Below are 22,213 nucleotides of genomic sequence, written 5' to 3'. Positions count from 1 at the left end.
GCAGTGGCATAATCTCAACTCACTGCAACATCATCTCCCGGGTTCAAGCAATTCTCATGCCTCAGCCTCCAGAGTAGCTGGGATTGCAGGTGTGCACCACCATACCCGGCTAATTTTTTGAATTTTTTGTAAAGACGGAGTTTCACCATGTTGGCCAGGCTGGTCTCAAACTCCTGGCCTCAAGTGATCCACCCGCCTCGGCCTCCCAAAGTGTTGGGATTACAGGCATGAGCCACTGCACCTGGCCAACCATATGGCTTTTGTTCTTGGTTATGTTAATGTGATGTATCACATTTCTTTATTTGTGTATATCGAACCATCCTTGCATCCTCAGGAGTAATCTACTTGATCGTGGTGGCTGATCTTTTTAATATGTTGTTGAATTCAGCTTGCTAGTATTTTTTTCAAGGATTTCCGTATCTACTGTGTAGTTTAATTCTGATGTCTCTTTGTTGATTTGCTGCCTGGATAATCTGTTCATTACTAAGAGTGGAGTGACAAAGTCCTCTATTATCGTATTGCAGTCTCTCTCACCCATCAGATTGGCTAATTGTTTTATATGTACTTGGAAGTACCAGTGTTAGGTGCATAGATATTTATAATTGTCCTCTTGCTGAATTGACCCCTTTATTATTATATGACCCTTTTTTCCTCTTTTTACGGTCTTTTCTTTTTTTTCTTTTGAGACAGTTTCACTGTCACCCAGACTTGGCATGCAGAGTGGCACAATCATAGCTCACTGCAACCTCAAACTCCTGGGCTCAAGGGATTCTCCCACCTCAGCCTCCCAAGTAGCTGGGACTACAAGCATGTACCACCATGCCTGGCTAATTTTTTTTGAGATGGCGTTTCACTTCTGTTGCCCAGGCTGGAGTGCAATGGCACAATCTCAGCTCACTGCAACCTCCGCCCTCTGGGTTCAAGCGATTCTCCTGCCTCAGCCTCCCAAGTAGCTGCAATTACAGGCGCCCACCTCCATGCCAGGCTAGTTTTTTGTATTTCTAGTAGAGATGGGGTTTCACCATGTTGGCCAGGCTGGTCTTGAATGCCTGACCTCAGGTGATCCACCCGCCCTGGCCTCCCAAAGTGCTGGGATTAGAGGCGTGAGCCACCGCACCCGGCTTCCTGGCTAATTTTTAAATTTTAAATTTTGTTTTAGAGACAGGGTTGCCCAGGCTAATCACAAACTCCTGGCTTCAAATGATCTCACCTAGGCCTCCCAAAGCAATGAGATTACAGGTATAAGCCACTGCACCTAGCTGTTCTTAAGTCTTAGATTTGTAGTCTATTTTAATCTGACATAGGTATACTTACTTACTCCTGCTCTTTTTTGGTTTCCAGTTGCATGAAATATCCTTTACTAGCTCTTCACTTTCATTTTATGTGTATCTTTACAGGTAAAGTGGGTTTCTTTCTTGGGTTATTTTTTTTGAGACACGGTCATGCTCTGCTACCCAGGCTGGAGTGCAGAGGCACAAATACGGCTCACTGCAGCCTCAACCTCTCAGGCTCAAGCAACTCAGTCCTGCCTCAGCCTACTGTGTATCTGGGACCACAGGCACATGCCAGCATGCCCAGCTAATTTTTGCTTTGTTCGTTTGAGATAGGGTCTTGCTCTGTCACCCAGGCTGGAGTGCTGTGGCACAATCACAGCTCACTGCAGCCTTGACTTCCTGGGCTTAAACGATCCTCTCACCTCAGGCTTCCAAGTAGCTGGGACTACAGGCACATGCCACCACATCTGGCTAATTTTTGTATTTTTTAGTAGAGATGGTGTCTCAGTTTGTTGCCCAGGCTGGTCTCCATCTCCTGGGCTCAAGCAATCCTCCCACCCTGGCCTCCCAAAGTGCTGGGATTACAGGTGTGAGCCACTGCACTCAGCCAGTTTTATTTTTTGTAGAGCCAGGGTCTCACTTTGCTGCCCAGGCTGGCCTCAAACTCCTGGGCTCAAGTGATCCTCCCACCTCAACCTCCCAAAATATTGGGATTACAGGCATGAGCCACTGCACCCAGCCAAAGTGGGTTTCTTGTAGGCAGTATATAGTTGGGGCTTGTTTCTTTAACCATTCAGCCACTCAGGCTTTAAATTGGAGAACTGAGTCCATATACATTCAGTGTTGTTATTATCTATAAGAAAGGACTTACTACTGCCATTTTATTGCTTGTTTTCTGGTTGTTTTGTAACTCCTCTCTTCTTTCTGTCTTTGGGGCTAAGTGATTTTTTCTGGTAGTATGTCTTAATTCATTGCTTTTTATTTTTAGTCAGTCTATTATAGGTTTTTGTTTTGTGTTTATCACAAGGCTTACAAAAAACATCTTGTAGATAACAAGTTACTTTAAAGACAACTTATTTTAAAAAATAGAAACAAAGAAATAAGTGGGAAAAAAACTTCTACAACTTAGCTCCACTTTCCCCACATTTTGAATTTTAGTTGTCTCAACTTACATGTATCTACATTACCTATCTCTGAATAGGCTGCCATAGCTATTACTATTCTTGGTAGATTTGTCTTTTGGGCTTTATACTAGAGTTATCAACTGCAGTATTAAGAGTCTAACTCTGTCCATGTCTGAGTCTGTCCATGTACTTAATTTTACCAGTGTGTTTCTTTTTTTTTTTTTTTTTTTTTTTTTTGGTGTGTTAGCATTTTTTAAATTTCAAATGGAAGAACTCCCTTTAGCATTTCTTGTGGGATGGGTCTGGTAGTGGTCAATTCTCTCAAACTTCTGTCTGGGAAAGAATGTATCTCTCCTTCATATTTGAAGGATAACTTTGTTGGATATACAATTCTTAGATGTTAAAATTTTTTTTTTCTTTCAGCACATTGAAGGTGTCATTCCACTCCTTCCTTACCTTTATGGTTTGGTAACAGAAGTCTGTTGACAAACTGACTGAAGCTCCATTAGGGTTATTTGCTACTTTTCTCTTGCTACTTTTAGGATCCTCTCTTTGTCCTTGACCATTGAGAGTTGGTTATTATATACCTTGGGGTGGTTTTATTTGGGACAAATCTCTTTGGTGTCCTCTGGCCTTCCTGCATGTGGATATTTATATCCTTCTCAAGTTTTGGAGAGTTTTCTGCTATTTCTTTGAATAAGCTTTCTACTCTTGCTCTTGCTCAACTCCCTCTTGAAGACCAACAATTCTTAGATTTGGTCTTTTGAAATAATTTTCTACATCCTGTAGGTCATCTTCACTGCTTTTCATTCTTTTTTGTCCTCTTTGTATTTTCAAACAGCCTGTCTTCAAGGTCACTGCTTCTTTCCTCTGCTTGATCCATTTTGCTACTGAGAGCCTCTGATGAATTTTCCAGTTGAGAAAATCTATTTATCAGTTCTAAGACTTCTGTTTAATTTTTTAATTATTTCAATATCCTTGTTAAATTTCTCGGGTAGGCTGGGTGTGGTAGCTCACGCCTGTAATCCCAACACTTTGGGAGGCCAAGGCAGGCAGATTGAGGTCAGGAGTTCGAGACCAGCCTAGCCAACATGGTGAAACCCCATCTCTACTAAAAATACAAAAATCAGCCAGGTGTGGTGGCGGGCGCCTGTAATCCTAGCTACTTGGGAGACTGAGGCAGGAAAATCACTTGAACCTGGGAGGCAGAGGTTGCAGTGAGCCGAGATTGCAGCACTGCACTCCAGCCTGGGTGATGAAGTGAGACTCCACCTCAAAAAGGAAAAAAATATACATAAGTTTGCTTTTTTTGTTTTTCTGTTTTTTTTTTTTTTTTTTTTTTTTTTGAGACAGAATCTCATTCTGTCACCAGGCTGGAGTGCAGTGGCATGATCTCAGCTCACTGCAATCTCTGCCTCTGGGCTCGAGCAATTCCCCTGCCTCAGCCTCCCTAGTAGCTGGGATTACAGGTGTGCACCACCACACCCGGTTAATTTTTTGTATTTTAGCAGAGACGGGGTTTCACCATGTTGGCCAGGATGGTCTGGAACCCCCGACCTCGTGATCCACCCACCTCGGCCTCGCAAAGTGCTGGGATTACAGGCATGAGCCACCACGCCCGGCCTAAACTTTTTAATTGAAAAATAGTAATTGTATATATGTATTGGGTACAAAGTGGTATTCTGATACATCTATACATTGTGAAATGATCAAATCAGTGCAATTAACATATCCATCACCTCAAATATGGTAAGTTACACATTGATTTTTGAATGTTGAACCAGTCTTGTGTACCTACACAAATGCCACGTGGCTGCAGTGTATAACTTTTATACATTGTTGGATTGGATTTGCTAAGATACTGTCAAGGAATCTTGCATCTATGTGCATGACAGATGTAAGTCTGTAGTTTTCATTAAATGTCTTTGTATGGTTTTGAGATTAGGATTATGCAGACCTCATAGAATGAGTTAGGAAGTATTCCCTCTGTTTCTACCTTCTGAAAGATTATAGAGACTCAGAGAGATTCGTATAACTCATGGTATAGTTTCTTCCTTAAATGGCAGATAGAACTCACCAGTGAACACAACTGGGCATAGTGCTTTCTTTTTTGGAAGGTTATTAATCATCAAGTTGTTCCATAATTTTCTTATATTATCCTTTTACTATATATGGGACCTAGAGTACAGTCTCCTCTTTCATTTCTGATACCAGTAATTTCTCGTTAGTAATCTTTTTTTACTTACATTGGCTTACTGTACTTTTTTGTAACAACTTCATTGAGATATAATTCACATACTACTTTTCGCCCACCAGTAACCAATCAGTAATTCTGATAGCATACTCCCATTGGGTGTCCTCTAATTTAATTCTGACACTATCTACCTGGAAATAACTCAGATCATACAAGCTGAAAATTCAGTCTAACAAGACTGAAGTCCACTTCTGATATCAATTGTAAGCTTCAAAATTATTTTACCTGTGTTTCTGACTGACCAGCTATAAATCGAGGTTCCTACAACCATCTCCTTAGGTTTGATTAATTTGTTAATGGGCTCACAGAACTCAGGGAAACATTTATTTGCATTTACCAGTTTATTATAAAGACTATTACAAAGGATATAGAGAAAAAGGTGCACAGGACAAGGCATGTGGGAAGGAGCATGGAGCTTCTACGCCCTCTCTGGGGCACCACCCACCAGGAACCTTCACATCTTCAGTTATCTGGAAGCTCTCCAAACCCTATCCTTTTTAGTTATTAGAGGCTTTATTACATGGACATGATTAAATGGCCACTAATGATCAACTTAACCTTTAGCTCCTCTCCTCTCCCTGGAGGTTGGGAGGTAGGGTTGGAAGTTCCAACCTCTAATCCTGTGTTGGTCTTTCTGGTGACCATCCCCTATCCTGAAATTACCTAGGGGCTGCCAGCCATCCGTCAGCTCATTAACAAAGACACCTATCACTTTAAAATTGTTAAGGCTTTTAAAAGTTATATGCCAGCAAACAGAAAACTACATATATATATGTGTGTATATATATATATATATATATGTGTATATATATATATGTGTATATATATATGTGTGTATATATATATGTGTATATATATATATGTGTGTATATATATGTGTATATATATATGTGTATATATATATATGTGTGTATATATATATATGTGTATATATATATATATATATCCTTTTCAATATGGATTCCTTTCCTTTCCTTTTTCTTTCTTTCTTTGGGTAAGTGCCCTACATAGATCCTCACTTCTAGATGTTGAACAGAAGTGGTCAGAGTGTACATAATTGTCCTGTTTCTGATTTTAGGGGAAAGGCATTTGGTCTTTAAACATTAAGTGTGATGTTAGCTGTAAGTTTTTTGTAGAAGCCCATTTTCAGGTTGACAAAGTTCCCTTCTATTCCTATTTTAGTGTTTTTATCATGAAACAGTGTTAGGTTTTGTCAAATACTTTTTCTGTGTCTAGTAAGATGATCATGTGTCTCTGTTTTTTATCCTACTGATTTTCAGGTGTTGCACCAACCTTGCATTCCTGAGATGAATCCCACTTTTCATGCTGTGTGATTCTTTTTACCTGTAGCTTAATTTGATTTGCTAGTTCTTTTGTGAGAATTTTTGCATCTATATTCCCAAGTAATACTGGGCTAAGTTTCTTGTGATGTCTTCCTTGGTTTTGAGGTCAGGATAACACTAGCCTCAAAGAATAAGTGGGGATGTGTCTCCTCCAAAAATTAGCCAGGCATGGTAGCAGGTGCCCGTAATTCCAGCAACTCAGGAGGCTAGGGCAGGAGAATCGACTGAACCTGGGAAGCAGAGGTTGCAGTCAGCCAACATAGTGCCACAGCACGCCAGCCTGGGTGACAGAGCAAGACTTCATCTCAAAAGATAAACATTAAAAAATTTTTTTTTAATTTATCAATTTCTGTATTTTGTATTGTTTCTTATATTCTTTTTTTTTTTTTTTTTTTTTGAGACAAGAGTCTTGCTCTGTCACGGACACTGGAGTGCAGTAGCGCGATCTCAGTTCACTGCAAACTCTGTCTCTTGGGTTCAGGCAATTCTCCTACCTCAGCCTCCCGAGTAGGTGGGATTACAAGCGCCTGCCACCACGCCCAGCTAATTTTTGCATTTCTAGTAGATACGGGGTTTCACCACGATGGCCAGGCTGATCTTGAACTCCTGACCTCATGCAATCCGCCCACCTTGGCCTCCCAAAGTGCTGGGATTATAGGCATGAGTCACCGTGCCCAGCCTATCCTATTTCTTACATCCTATATATTTCCTCTATGTTTTCTTTTTGCGAATGTCTATCTCTCTACCAGCAGTTCTTTTTTTTTTTTTTTTTTTTTTTTTTGAGACAGAGTCTCACTCTGTCGCCCACGGTGGAATGCAGTGGCAAGATCTCGGCTCACTGCAACCTCCACCTCCCGGGTTCAAGCCATTCTCCTGCCTCAACCTCCCAAGTAGCTGGGACTACGGCCCACACAGCCATGCCCAGCTAATTTTTTGTATTTTAGTAGACACACGGTTTCACCGTGTTTCCCAGGTTGTTCTCAAACTCCTGAACTCAGGCAATCCGCCTGCCTCGGCCTCCCAAAGTGATAGGATTACAGGCATGAGCCACTGCAGCCGACCTACTAGCAGTACTTTTAGTGATTATGTAGATGGCTAAGTGCTTAGTTTTTATATGCCTAAAATATTTATTTTGCCCTCACTCTTACATAATTTAGCAGCATATAAAATTTTAGGTTGACAATTATTTTTTCTCTGCACTTTGGAGATCTTATTTCATTGTCTTCTGGCATCTATGGTGTTTATGAAGTATCTCCTGTCATTGTAATTGTTTCTTTTCTCTGGTAGCTTTTCACATTTTCTTTTGATTCTTGATGTTCTATCTTACAAAAGATGTGTCAAGGTATGAATTTACTACTTTTTGTTTTGTTTTGTTTTTTGAGATGGAGTCTCACTCTGTGGCCCAGGCTGGAGTGCAGTGCTGCAATTTCAGCTCACTGCAACCTCCGCCTCCTAGGTTCAAGCAATTCTCCTGCCTCAGCCTCCCAAGTAGCAGGGATTACAGATGTGCACCACCATGCTCGGCTAGTTTTTTGTATTTTTAGTAGAGATGGGGTTTCATCATGTTGACCAGGCTGGTCTCAAACTCCTGCCCTCAAGTGATCCACCCGCCTCAGCCTCCCAAAATGTTGGGATTACAGGCGTGAGCCACCATGCCCGGCCTGAATTTACTATTATTTTTCCTGTTTGGTACTCAGTATTTATGTTAAGGACTCACATTTTTTATTAGTAAAAATCTAAGTTATTATCTCTTCAAATATTCTTTACTATTCCTTCCATTCTCTTCCCCTGGAACTCTTTTCAGATGTGTGTTGAAGGCTCTTAATTCATCCTCTATGTCTTTATATTCTTTCATATTTCCCTCTTTGTCTCACTAGGAGGAAGAACTCAGTACTGGTTTCTAATTTACTAAAACCTCTGTATCGTCTCTACTGGTTAAATCTATTAGCAAACACTATTTTAATTTCTAATCGTTTGTTTACAGTATTACTAATGGGTTTTAATTGTTAATTTTATATACTCTGTTTTCATTTCCCTATCTAAGTGCAAGTTTATAGTACTGGAACCACAGATAGCTTCCTAAATCTAGCTTTTCATTATTGAAATTCTGATTAGTTAGCGTAACAGCTTTATATAAATTACAACCATGTATAAAGACCTTCTGAACACCAGTAGAAAATTTCAGTGTCCTCTGGTGATTAGCTATAAGCTCTATTCCTACTATTTTTTGTCAAATTGAAAACTATATGGCCTTTTGTTCTGTGTTTCACGTAACCGTCTCTTACTCATTGCCAACACTACAAATTTCCAAAGCACAAAACATAAACACTGCTGTAATGCCAAGCTCTGAAGTTAGTTTAGGAAAAGCTGAATCAGAAAATACTTCAACAGAAAAGCAATAAAACTTTCGGAAATATAGCCGGGCATGGTGGCTCACACCTGTAATCCCAGCACTTTGGGAAGCTGAAGTGGGCGGATCACGAGGTTAGGAGATGGAGACCATCCTGGCTAACACGGTGAAACCCCGTCTCTACTAAAAATACAAAAAATTAGCCGGGCGTGGTGGCGGACGCCTGTAGTCCCAGCTACTCGGGAGGCTGAGGCAGGAGAATGGCGTGAAGCCGGGAGGTGGAGCTTGCAGTGAGCCGAGATCGTGCCACTGCACTCCAGCCTGGGTGACAGAGCAAGACTCCGTCTCAAAAAAAAAAAAAAAAAACTTTCAGAAATATTTATAACATTCCCAGTTGAAGTCGGCTTGGAAAAGAAGGGGTACTAAGACCAGCCTGGAAAACGTGGTGAAAGCCCAACTCTACTAAAAATACAAAAACTAGCTGGGCGTGGTGGCACCCGCCTGTAGTCCCAGCTACTCAGGAGGCTAAGGCAGGAGAATCACTTGAACCTGGGAGGCAGAGGCTGCAGTGAGCCAAGATCGTGCCACTGCACTCCAGCCTGGGCGACAGAGCAAAACTCCATCTCAAAAAAAAAAAAAAAAAAAGAATAGGTACTAAGAAAAGAACAGGCAGTAAGAGAAGTAAAAAGGTGCATTTCTCATTACCATTTGCACTCATATTTCAGATATTCTCCAAACAAGTGCAAACACTAAAGCAAAAGCTGGACCTATTGGGGGAAAACCGATGTTTGGACTTTCAGGGTTACCTCGACCTGGTTTTCCTGAAAGAGAAAAGAGAGACTGCTGTCCACATCAAAATCCTGCTTTATACTGTAAACACCTGTGGCAATCATTAAAGACTAGATTTAGACTTCACAGTAGATACAATAAAAGCTGCTGTCTCAGGGGAAATCTTCACATTTGATTTTTATTATGATATAGGCTAACGGCCAAGACAAAAACTAATAATCAGCATTGACCTTTTATATACTATGCATTTTCTTTAGGAACGCCACCAAAAACTCAAAAAGGATCACGGTATTTTTTTTGAAATTTTGTAAAAAGCTACCCCAACTGTTCGCTGTGGCCAGCTGAGTTTACTGAGCGCTCTGGACAGTAAAGATACAACAGTACACAAAAAGCCTATTTACCGGGTTTAGATGCATCAATGCAATCTTAACAAACCAAGCATGTTTTCTGAACCAACCCATGTTACAAGCTCTTTAATTCACAGATCTAAAACTGCAGTTGATAATGCATTTCAGAAATGGGAGGTTCTTAGTCATTTTCATTTCTTCAGAGTTTTGGGGAAAATTCTATTTTATAATTTCAAAGAAAATAAGAAAACAAAGGAACCCTAACAGTTTTATTGGGGACAGAGAAAAAGAAAGCAAAACAAACAAGGTTTAGACAAGACTGACTTCAATTAGCTGTAGACAGGATGAACAAGCTACAGAGGTTTTGGTATAAGAGGTAAAGGAGAAAATGGATATCATTAGCCAGCATCATACTGCTGGGTTTCAACTTATCACCAGAGAAAATACTACCACAACCTTTTATATATACATCAAATGTATTACAGGTCATCTTGACAAGAATATAGCATTTCAGAGTTGACAGTGGTGCTTGATTAATTCAAAAACATAAATTTTAAAAGGGAGACGATAAATTCATGTAAAGATACTGAATAACCAGATAGAACTTATTTCTCTTGAGACAGAGTCTCGCTCTGTCGACCAGGCTGGAGTGCAGTGGCGCGATCTTGGCTCACTGCAACTTCTGCCTCCTGGGTTCAAGCAATTCTCCTAACTGAGCTCCCCAAGTAGCTGGACTACAGGCACACACCACCACCAGGCCCAGCTAATTTTTGTATTTTTAATACAGACAGGGTTTCACCATGTTGGCCAGGCCGGACTCTAACTCCTGACCTCAGGTGATCCACCCGCCTCAGCCTCTCAAACTGCTAGGATTACAGGCATGTGCGACCGTGCCTAGTCCAGACAGGACTATTTCTTGTGACACACAATACATCTTGAAATGATGATACTGTGCAAAATGTATTATCTACCACAGTAGACTATTCTTTCTTGGGAATAGAAACCATGTATCTCATTCATCCCAGCCTCCACAGTGTCTTGCAGAGTGCCACCATGCCTAGACATGAACATCAGCTTTCCCACCTACTTACCAGCCTATAAAAGAAAATAAAAAACAGCCCTCCTGAAAGCCATGAAAAAATGGAACTCCATTCCATACCACAGTCAGTAATCCTTTCCAAGCCAGGGCTAAATTCTACAAGGCCTAAGAACCTTCCATCATATAGTATTTTACTATGGTGCATTGTCCTGTTGTATTAAAAACTCCTCTATGAGGCCAGGCACGGTGGCTCATGCCTGTAATCCCAGCAGTTTGGGAGGCTGAGGCGGGCAGATCATTTGAGGTTAGGAGTTCAAGATCAGCCTGGCCAACAGGGTGAAACCCTGTCTCTACTAAAAATACAAAAAAATTAGCCAGGTGTGGTGGCACACACCTGTAATCCCTGCTACTCGGGAGGCTAAGGCAGGAGAATCACTTGAACCGTGGGGCAGAGGTTGCAGTGAGCCAAGATTGTTGTGCCACTGCACTCCAGCCTGGGCGAAAAAGTGAGACTCTGCCTCACAGAGGGATAACTAAAATTAGTGTCAATAATTAAAAAGTGAATGACTAATAACAGTGTAACAAATCTTTTGGCAAGTCAGGTGGACCCAAGTCCTCTTTCAACAAAATTGAAGACAGACCTAATTCAGTTGTTAGCTGATAGGATAAAAACATTTTGATGCTAAAAAACTATGTAATTTAACATATAATTCAGAAACAGCTAAGAGAATTGAATAATAATTGCTGTAATAAAACTCTGTTTCTATTTACTCACTCATGAGACCAAGGGTTCTTGGCATTTATATGTTTAAAAAAATAAAACTACAATAGAATTGATGCTGACAAGCTATCTTTTTCTGGCAGTAAATAATATGCATCCAGAGATTAACGATTTAATGAGAACCAATATATCTCAAAAGAGCTGCATTTCCAATGATTTTTATATTTTCCTATTTTTTATTCTGGTTTTTTTTTTTTTTTGAGATGAAGTCGCTCTGTCACCCAGGCTGGATGGAGTGCAGTGGCACAATCTCAGCTTGCTGCAACCTCCGCCTCCCAGGTTCAAGCGATTCTCCTGCCTCAGCCTTCTGAGTAGCTGGGATTACAGACCCATGCCAACATGCCTTCTAATTTTTGTATTTTTTTTGTAGAGACAGAGTTTCACCATGTTGGCCCAGCTGGTCTCGAACTCATGACCTTGTGATCCGCCTGCCTCGGCCTCCCAAAATGCTGGGATTACAGGTGTCAGCGCCTGGCCTTATTTTCATAGTATTTAAATATGTAAAATATCCATAATGTGATCAACTGTGTATTTATAATAAATTTTAATAATATCTCCATAAAGAAAACATTTATATGCATATTTTAAGAGTTTCAAGCACAAGATATTACTTTAGGCCAATAGTTTTTAAAGTATGGTCTCTGAACAGTAACATCTCCATCAACTGGTAACTTGCTAAAAACACAAATTCTGGATCCCAGTGACCTAGTGAATCAGCATCTCTGAGGGTGGAAGCCAGTAATCCTTGTTTTAACGAACCCTATTAGGTAATTCAAATGCACACTCAAGCCCATTGTGGTGGCTCACGCCTGTAATCCCAGCACTTTGGGAGGCCGAGGCAGGCGGATCATCTGAGGTCAGGAGTTTGAGACCAGCCTGGCCAACGTGGTGAGACCCTGTCTCTACTAGAAATACAAAAATTAGCAGGGCCTGGTGGCACACACCTGTAGCCCCAGCTACTAGGGAGGCTAAGGCACAAGAGTCGCTTGAACCCAGGAGGCGGAGGTTGCAGTGAGCCAAGATCACACCACTGCACTTCAGCCTGGGCAACACAGCGAGACTCGGTCTCAAAAAAAAAAAAAAAATGAATGAAACAAATGCGCACTCAAGTTTCAAAACCATTTTTAAGAAAAAAATTCTAAAGGAGATGTAAAGAAGAAAACCCAACGCAAGGAGGAAAACCACCGTAAAATTTCTGCTATAAAGCTATTCATGTGTTTGTTAAACAGATAACAATGGATAAATCACTGATATTTTCATTCCACTGGATATGTTTAAAAGCAGGAAGTTGGCCAGGCGTGGTGGCTCACCCAGCACTTTGGGAGGCCGAAGCGGGCGGATCACAAGGTCAGGAGTTTGAGACCAGCCTGACCAACATGGTGAAACCCTGTCTCTACTAAAAATACAAAAATTAGCCGGGCATGGTGGCACACACCTGTAATCCCAGCTACTCGGGAGGCTGGGGCAGGGCAGGAGAATCACTTGAATATGGGAGGCGGAGGTTGTAGTGAGCTGAGATAGTGCCACTGAACTCCAGCCTGCGTGACAGGGGAAGATGTCGGGGGAGACTCCCATCTCAAAAAAAAAAAAAAAAAAAAGCACGAAGCTTTCATTTAAATTGTAAATATCAACAATATAAAATTTTATCCTTCACATCTTTTCAAGCAAAAAATTTTAAACATCAACTTTAACATGTATGAAGGTTGTATATAAGTATATATTTTACAGAGTTCATAAGTTAAAAAAGTTGCATGATCACTAGTCCAGAACAGGATTTCTCAAACTGTAGTACTTGAACTAGCAGTAACTGGAATCATCTATGAGCTTATTAGAAATGCAAATTTCTGGGCTCCACCCAAACATACTGTGGTTTAACAAGCTCTCCAGGTGATTTTTATCCACATTTGAATTTGAGAGCCACTATTCTATTATAGACTAGAGCAGTTTTCAAAATTTAGTGTGCAGCTGGACCCAAATCCCACAGTTTCTAACTCAGTAAATCTGGGTGGGACCCAAACATTTGCATTTCTAACAACTTTCCCAGGTGATGATGATGATAATGATGCTGTTCCACAATCACACTTTGAGAATCACTGGTCTAGAGAGCTGTGGAAACTATATTCACATTATTCTAGGTCGATACTCAGAAAGTAAGCCCCTTCCCTGATCCTTCAAATTAGGTCCCCCATCATGTTCTCTCATGTATTTTCCTTATACAGTTTCTTTTTCTTTTTTTTTTTTTTTTTTTGAGATGGGAGTTTCACTCTTGTCGCCCACGCTGGAGTGCAATGGCGCAATCTCAGCTCACCTCAACGTCTGCCTCCTGGGTTCAAGCAATTCTTCTGCCTCAGCCTCCCGAGCAGCTGGGATTACAGGCATGCGCCACCATGCCCAGCTAATTTTGTATTTTTAGTACAGACAGGGTTTCTCCATGTTGGCCAGGCTGGTCTTGAACTCCCGACCTCAGGTGATCCGCCCCCACCCGTTGGCCTCCCAAAGTGCTGGGATTACAGGTGTGAGCCACCGCGCCCAGCCTGCAATTTCCTGTTTTAACGACTCATCACACAATTACTTAACATCTGTTTTGCTCATTGAGTTCAACCAAGTTAAAGAACCACATGAATTTTCCTCTTTCTGTATACCCAACACATAAGTATAATGTCTGCCTCATAGTAGATATTAAATAAATATTTATTGATAAATAACTGAATATTTGTTGGGTAAAACTGATGTTTCATGAAATTAAAGATAACATAGCTAAAGCTGTTATTAGAATGCCAACAATCCTAGTTTGCCCACAACTGTATCCCAAATGTTAAGAGCAATAACATTCTCTTATCTCAAGGCTATGCAACCTAAATATGAACAGTAAGATCAAAAAACAAGGCAAAATCTGAAGAAGGCATTTTTCAACTTGTTTTTCAATCCCATTCTTAACCTAGCCTTTAAACAGTATTCTTTTATTATGCAAGTACAAATAAAATCATGGTTTATTTAATGATAAAATTAACACTACTACCAAGAAACTCAACACTTTAAGGCAGTTTTCGCATTGAAGTTGGTGCGAGACTTATGAACTTACCCTCTTTAGCCAAATATAACTCCTTAAATTTTGCTCTCTTTTGATTAAATTCTTGTTCAAGCTGCTGTTGTGCACGTAAAAATTCTGCATTAATTTTTTCCAATTCTGCTACCCGTTGTTGAAGAGAAACTGGGGGAAAAAAACACTAGTTAACAAGTAATAACTTTTATTCATAAATTTATAAAACAGTAAATTAGTATTCTAGCTGTACATTGCTATACGTGAAACAAGTAGTCAAGCTTCTTCCAAAAATCCACCATATGCTAGGATATTCTAATGTTTAAAAAAAGTCAGACAGACCAGGCATGGTGGCTCACGCCTGTAATCCCAGCACTTTGGGAGGCCGAGGCGGGCGGATCACCCGAGGTCAGGAGTTCAAGACCAGCCTGGCCGACACAGAGAAATCCCATCTCTATTAAAAATACAAAAATTAGCCAGGTGTAGTGGCAGGTGCCTGTAATCCCAGCTACTCAGGAGGCTGAGGCGGGAGAATCGCTTGAACCCGGGAGGCGGAGGTTGCAGTGGGCCGAGATCGCACCACTGCACTCTAGCCTGGGTGACAGAGTGAGACTCTGTCTCAAAAAAAAAAAAAAAAAAAGATCCTTGTATTAGACTTAATACACAACTGTAAATGAGTCATGTAAAGTGAAACCACAAATATACAGAGAATCACATAAGGCCAACTTCCCCACCAAAAAAAGAGCTTCTAAAGTGCCTTTGTGCAACTGAATAGCAATTTAATTTTAGAACTGTTAAATATTGGATTATTTGAACTACTTATCCCACAAATGAACCTACTGCCAATCTTGCTATTTCCCATTTCTCTCAAGTGTCACAAGCGAAATCTAATAGGTTCCCTAACTAGTGTAGCCATACCAGACTGAACTATTCTTCCAACTTCAAAATGATCCATTACCATTATACTGAGATCATAATCAAAAACCCATTCATAGAGAGGATACAGAACTGCACATTCTATATAAACTCTCAATTACTGGGAGATAATCTGGTTTTCTTCCATGTTTTCAATATTGATCATGGTGTGCGGAGATTAGCAGACATTTTTTTTACTTTACGGACTCTATAATTTGGACACAGCTGGTTAAATGATTGCCTTCCCTGACCAAACCCAGGGGTTCTTTTGATTGAAGCATAAGATAGGAGGTCCAGCTGTGCAAACCCCTGATCTCCCCTTTTGCCCCAACAGCATCCCAGCCTTAAAACTATGACCATAATCCCTTTAGGGGATATCGGTTAGTACTAATCAACCACTAACTACTTAGGCCAGCAGAGGGCCAAGTTTCCTACTACAAGTCACTCCAGATAATGATGATTTGCCTAGAATTTTAATCAAGATCTGAGATTATCTTTGAAGGCTATCCCCTCTTCCAATCACTCAATTTAATTGAGCGCTGATTTTAAAATGTATAGAAAAAAAGACTGGAAAAAATGTACCAATGATTTATCTATGAGTAACAGAATTATGGCTCATTAATTTCTTCCATATGCTTTTGAGATGGAGTCTCCCTCTGTTGCCCAGGCTACAGTGCAGTGGTGCGATCTCGGCTCACTGCAAATTCTGCCTCCCAGGTTCAAGCAATTCTCCTGCCTCAGCCTCCCAGTTAGCTGGGACTACAGGCATGTGCCACCACGCCTGGCTAATTTTTGTATTTTTAGTAGAGACGGGGTTTCACATGTTGGTCAGGCTGGTCTCTAACTCTTGACCTCAAATGATCCACCCACCTCGGCCTCCCAAATTGCTGGGATTACAGGCATAAGCCACCGCATCTGGCCTTCCATAAGCTTCTCAAAGTTCTCTTCTATGCAGATATGTATTCCTTTGACAATGAACTAAAACCAACACAGATGGTTCAAACTGATGGTTTCACTTACAATTTTTCCACTTTATTATGGTACTCATACAACCATTCTTTTTACTTTCAACTTTCACTAGAGGATTCAATAAATTACATGAGATATACAACATTTTACTATAACTTGGTAAATGTTAGCTGTTAGCTGTCATTATTAAATTGGTGGTATTTATTTAATGAGTAACAAAAAAAAGTAGCAATCAAATGACCTTGTATATAGCCAGAAAAGACCAGAAGTCACTTCCAACCTCATGATTCTGACTCAGTTCCATGCTTAGACTTCCAGCTTATACCCTCCTCTATTATCATGTATCTTTTTTTTTTTCAGACAGAGTCTCACTCTGTCACCCAGGCTGGAGTGCAGTGGTGCAATCTTGGCTCATTGCAACCTCCGCCTCCCGGACTCAAGCGATTCTTCTGCCTCAGCCTCCCGAGTAGCTGGGAGTACAGGCACATGCCACCACGCCCAGCTAATATTTGTATTTTTAGTAGAGACAGGGTTTCACCATGTTGCCCAGGCTGGTCTTGACCTCCTGACCTCAGGTGATCCACCCACCTCGGCCTCCCAAAGTGCTGCGATCACAGGAGTGAGCCACCGTGCCCGGCCTACCATGTATCTTTATAGCATTGTGAACAAACTAATTACCGTAATGCCAGCCTTCAACAATATTAAACCTTCTGAAATTTACAAGGCTGAGAATGTAAGTATGCCAGCCTTTGTCAACAATAGGCTTTCTGTTAGAAGATTTTGCCCAGCTGCAGGCTAATATAAGCATTCTGGGTACATTTAAGGTAGCTAGGCTAAGCTATGATGTTCCGTAACTTAGGTATATTAAATGCATTTTATGTTATTTCCAATTTATAATGGGATATAGCCCCATGGTAAGTCGAGAAGCATCGCTATGTGTTCATTCCCATGAGACCTTGAAACTAGCCTCACTATAGATTTAATAGTGTAAGTGCAATCATTGCCGAAAGAGGATGACTGCTGCTTTGAGTTCCATGTCACTAATGGTAATTTTTGAGGAACGAACATGTAGGGTCTCTAAGTCAAAGCAATGACTTCTGGTCAACTGAAGGTTTGATAACTTTGAGAAAAAGAGGGATGAGAAATCCACTGGAAGGAAAATGTGCAATTATATTACCCTTTGAAATCATGAAAGAAATCTGTTCTCTGTGCTAATTCTGCTGGTATTTTTATTGTTAAATCCACATTGTTTAATAAGTTAAACAACTTTTCCACTTAACACTTTAGTATTACTGGTAGCTACTGATTAGTACAGAGGTAACAAAGGGCTATGGGGAATCAAGGAAAGAGAAAAACCAAAATCCCTCTGTTCTTATTTTTCTCTAATAAGATGTATCCCCTCCTATCCCTACCTTCTACCAAAATGCACACATAACCGAAACACCCATACCCCTCAACATTAATATATTTATAATTAGGAAATGAGGCAAATGAATCAACAAAACAAAAATGCAGCTGTTAAAGATGCAGCCAAGATTAAGTATGTTTCCATTACTCCCAACCCCTTCATGGCTCTGACCCACAGTTTAGACTCACTCTATACCCACAAAGCCTGGCTCTCTCCAGGCTTCAGGACAGTGTTCAGTTCTAGAAATCATGACCTTTTGAGAGTATATCGAGTAATTGTCTTATTTTAAGAAGTGATCATCCACCTCAAGTACTTCTAACATACTGCAATTCTACAATATAGAAAGACAAAAAAAACTGCTTTTTACAAGAATGCCTTTACTACAACATCTAGACAAATCGATTCACTCTCAATATGAGAAAGTTTACAAATAAGCATATCCTAATGCATTAGCAACCAACCACAAATCAAGGAGAAAATAGCTCTCATCACACAAAATGCTGTATTATTTTTTATAACATGGTAACTAATAGGTCACTATCATTAGCTAATAGTTCATGTAAAAAGTACTTAGTGTGGCATATAGAACAAACTTGATAAGTGTTAGCTGTCATTATTAAATTGGTAGTATTTATTTAATGAATAAAGAAAAAAAGTAGTGATCAAATGACTTTGTATGTAGCCAGAAAAGACCAGAAGTCACTTCCAACCTCAAGATTCTGACTCAGTTCCATGCTGAGACTTCCAGCTCATATCCTTCCCTATTACCATGTATCTTTATAGCATCATGAACAAACTAATACTAATTACTGTAATGCCAGCCTTCAACAAAATTAAACCTTCTGAAATTTAGAAGGCTGAGAGTATCAGTATGCCAGCCTTTGTCAACAGTTCCACACATCCCATATTTGTTGCCTTCATTTGAGCAATAAGAAAAAGGGAGAAATTATCTAATCCATTGCCTACTTTTTTTTTTTTTCCTTGAGACAGAGTTGTTGCTTTGTTGCCCAGGCTGGAGTGCAGTGGCGCAATCTTGGCTCACTGCAACCTCCATCTCCTGGGTTCAAGCGATCCTCCTGCCTCAGCCTCCCAAGTAGCTGGGATTACAGGAGCCTACCACCATACCCAGCTAATTTTTTTGTATTTTTGGTAGAGACAGGGCTTTACCACATTAGCCAGGCTAGTCTCGAACTCTTGATCTCAGATGATTCACCCGCCTCAGCCGTCCAAAGTGCTAGGATTACCGGTGTGAGCCACCACGTCCAGCCATGCAATGGCTACTTATAATGCTTGACATCCAAAGGGAAAAATGACTATGTCACTCAATTCAGAATGTCTCAAATAGCAACAGCAATACAAAACGAAAAAAGAATACAATAAATAAATGGAGTAAAGACCTAATAGTAATTTTGATATAAACAAGAGAACACGCAATAACTTAAAATATTTCTAAGACTCAAGCTGTGTCCTATTACTACGTTCCTCTTACAAGTAAAACAATATAATAAATTTTTATTTTTATTTTTTTTTTGAGATGGAATTTCGCTCTTGTCGCCCAGGCTAGAGTGCAATGGTGCAATCTCGGCTCACAGCAACCTCTGCCTCCTGGGGTTCAAGTGATTCTCCTGCCTTAGCCTCCCAAGTCGCTGAGATTACAGGTGCCCACCACCACTCACAGCTAATTTTTGTACTTTTAGTAGAGATGGGGTTTCACCATGTTGGCCAGGTTGGTCTCAAACTCCTGACCTCAAGTGATCTGCCCGCCTTGGCCTCCCAAAGTGCTGGGATTATAGGTGTGAGCCACCACACCTGGCATCTTTACACTAAATTTGATAAAGACATAAGCAATGTGAAATTTACTACGACCAAAACCTTTTTGTTTAATGATGTTCAAAATCCAAGAAAACACCTATTTCAACCAATTTACAACAAAAAATAACTCCAGTGGGATCAAAGAATCTGAACAGTTCCTAAAACTCATATGTCTTATCTTGTTTCTCACTGGATTTTAAAATAAAACTATTGGACAGGCACAGTGGCTCATGCCTGTAATCCTAGCACTTTCAGTGGCCAAGGCAAGTGGATCTCTTCAGGACAGGAGTTCAAGACCAACCTGGTCAATGTGGCGAAACCCTGTCTCTACCAAAAATACAAAAATTAGACGGACGTGGTAGTGCGTGCCTGTAATCTCAGCTACTTGGGGGTCTGAGGCACAAGACTTGCTCGAACCTGGGAGGCAGAGGTTGCAGTGAGCCAAGATCGCACCACTGCATTCCAGCCTGGGTGACAGAATGAGACCCTATCTCAAAAAAAATAAAATAAAATAAAATAAAACTATTAAGTATGGTAGGTATATCCTACCCATCCTACATATTCATTCAGTGAAGTAATACCAAGCCAGAAAAAGTTATATTAAGTAAATACATTATACATAGCACAGTATGAGCTACACAAAAATTATATAGAAAAAAAGACTGTAATGAATATCCAAAATGGCATTCAGAGTAGTAAAAGAATTATGCTGATGAGATTTAAATCAAAAGGCAATGAGATGCTTTATCTTTCTTGTTTTAAGAATTATTTTATTGCTCTACCTCAATCTATTTGCTCATAAAAAAGTATTCATAATTTAATGGTCTTAAAATATTTCAACACAAAAAAAATGATTTTTTAAATTTTGCTCTTAAGAAACTCACAGTCTATAAAATCATTTTTTAAACTACACTTAAGATTTTCCTAGCCAGGCCCAGTGGCTCACATCTATAATCCCATTACTTTGGGAGGCCAAGGTGGGAGGACTGCTTGAGGCCAGGAGTTTGAGACCAGCCTGGGCAACAGAGTGAGATCCCATCTCTACTAAAAATACAAAAATTAGCCAGGTGTGGTTGTGTGTGCCTGTCGCTTGCGCCTGGGAGGTTGAGGCTGCAGTAAGCCAAGATGGCACCACTACACTCCAAAAAAAAAAAAAAAAGTCTAAAAAATTAAAAAGCTTATAAGGTAACTTTATAGACTAAGGTAAGCTGGCCGGGTGTGGTGGCTCATGACTGTAATCCCAGCATCTTGGGAGGCCGAGGGGGATGGATCGCCTGAGGTCAGGAGTTCGAGACCAGCCTGGCTAATATGGCAAAACCCTATCTATACCAAAAAAACAAAAATTAGTTGGGCATGGTGGCGGACGCCTGTAGTCCCAGCTACTCGGGAGGCTGAGGCTTGAGAATTGCTTGAACTGAGGAGGACGAGGCTGCAGTGAGCTGAGATCACACAACTGCCCTCCAGCCTGGGCAACAGAGCAAGACTCCGTCTCAAAAAAAAAAAAAAAATGTTTTCAGTAACATTCCCCTAAATCTGCTCCCTTAGAGATTTTGGTTCTGCTCTCCATAATTAGAGAGCAGATTTTCTAGTATCTGAAATTTCACACCCACCGTTTTCTTCTCCAGATTTCTCCTAATCATGATTTCTAAATGCTTCATTATCCAGGTTGCTCACCCTTCAAACTAAACTTAGTCAAAGTTCCACATAAACTATGACAGTCTGATCTAAACACAAAACCAGCATAGAGTCTAATAGAAATATCTCCTTTCTTCAGAGGACCATACCCTTAACAATGTACGGTAAATCTACTCTAGCTTTTTTGCCACAACCCCATACTGTTATTGTTATCCCATAAGATTAATGTAATCCAACACTGTCCTTAAACCCTTTCCACTTGAACTGCTATTAAATCAAGGCTCCTCTTACAACCTGAAGCTAGTGCAGTTTTAACCATGGCACAGGTGGTTTTTTTTTTTTTTTAAACAAAGTTATTGGTTAGGCCTAAGAGACCCTTGGTATATCACCTGAAATCTTGGTGGAGGTTGATATTGATTTATTACTCTAAGTTTGGTATGCAGACTGTTACTGGTCTAAGAATGAGATAAGGAGTTTGTGCCACAACGTAAAATAAACTAAGACACTAAGCACATTGCTTAGTTCTACTGACATTTTTCAATGAAGAAAGCAGTACATGGATTCATATTCTGGTTCAGGTTCCTTGTGCCCTAGAAGACCATTAAAAACAGTTTGTGGACAGGTTACTTTCAGTAGTACTGCTATAGTTGACAACTGCCATATCCATGGCTGTCTATCAATCTTTTGCATAGTCTTCTTACATTTAAAGAAATTTCCATTTTATGAGTTTCAGCTTCCCAAAATAGAAGTCAAATACAAATCCCCAATCTCCCTTAAAACCAGAATGCAGGCATGTGACCCAGCCTCCTCCAATCAAACACACTCAAATGCAACTTCAATTCAGAATAGAGCAGTGTAAAGAAACGAGGTTCCATTCTCATTGCTGTAAGACTTTTAGTCGTGTCCCAGTGGTATAGGTCTAGCTCCTGAATCAGAAATGGTATCAGTCCAAGCAGCAGAGACAACAGCATTAAAGTGAATTTCTATAGGCCAGCAGCACCAGAGGCAACTTTCCTGTAAGGTCAGTTCTAGAGCAGCTTTTGGGTATTCCTTAAAGTTTAGCATAAAGGAGTGATTCTCCAAGTGTAGCTCTGGGACCACAACATCACCATCACCTGGAAACTTGTGAGAAG

General features: G+C 40.3%; 1 protein-coding gene across 4 annotated transcripts in view; it reads right to left on the bottom strand.

Moving 5' to 3' along the window:
- RABEP1 (rabaptin, RAB GTPase binding effector protein 1) overlaps positions 1–22,213 on the bottom strand; it is a 103,696-nt gene that overhangs the window by 62,741 nt on the left and 18,742 nt on the right. For 3 of the 4 annotated variants that reach the window (XM_034941375.3, XM_063598922.1, XM_055101007.2), the window contains exon 2: positions 14,384–14,512. The exons of the other annotated variant lie outside the window; for it this stretch is intronic. In XM_034941375.3, coding sequence (XP_034797266.1) covers positions 14,384–14,512 — 129 coding nt within the window. The remainder of the gene's footprint in view (positions 1–14,383; positions 14,513–22,213) is intronic. 4 annotated transcript variants of the gene reach the window in all.

Source organism: Pan paniscus, chromosome 19 (assembly GCF_029289425.2).
Source record: "Pan paniscus chromosome 19, NHGRI_mPanPan1-v2.0_pri, whole genome shotgun sequence".
In the NCBI taxonomy this organism is placed as follows: domain Eukaryota; kingdom Metazoa; phylum Chordata; class Mammalia; order Primates; family Hominidae; genus Pan; species Pan paniscus.
The sequence above is the reverse complement of the archived record's forward strand: the minus strand, read 5'-3'. Positions and strand labels throughout refer to the sequence as shown.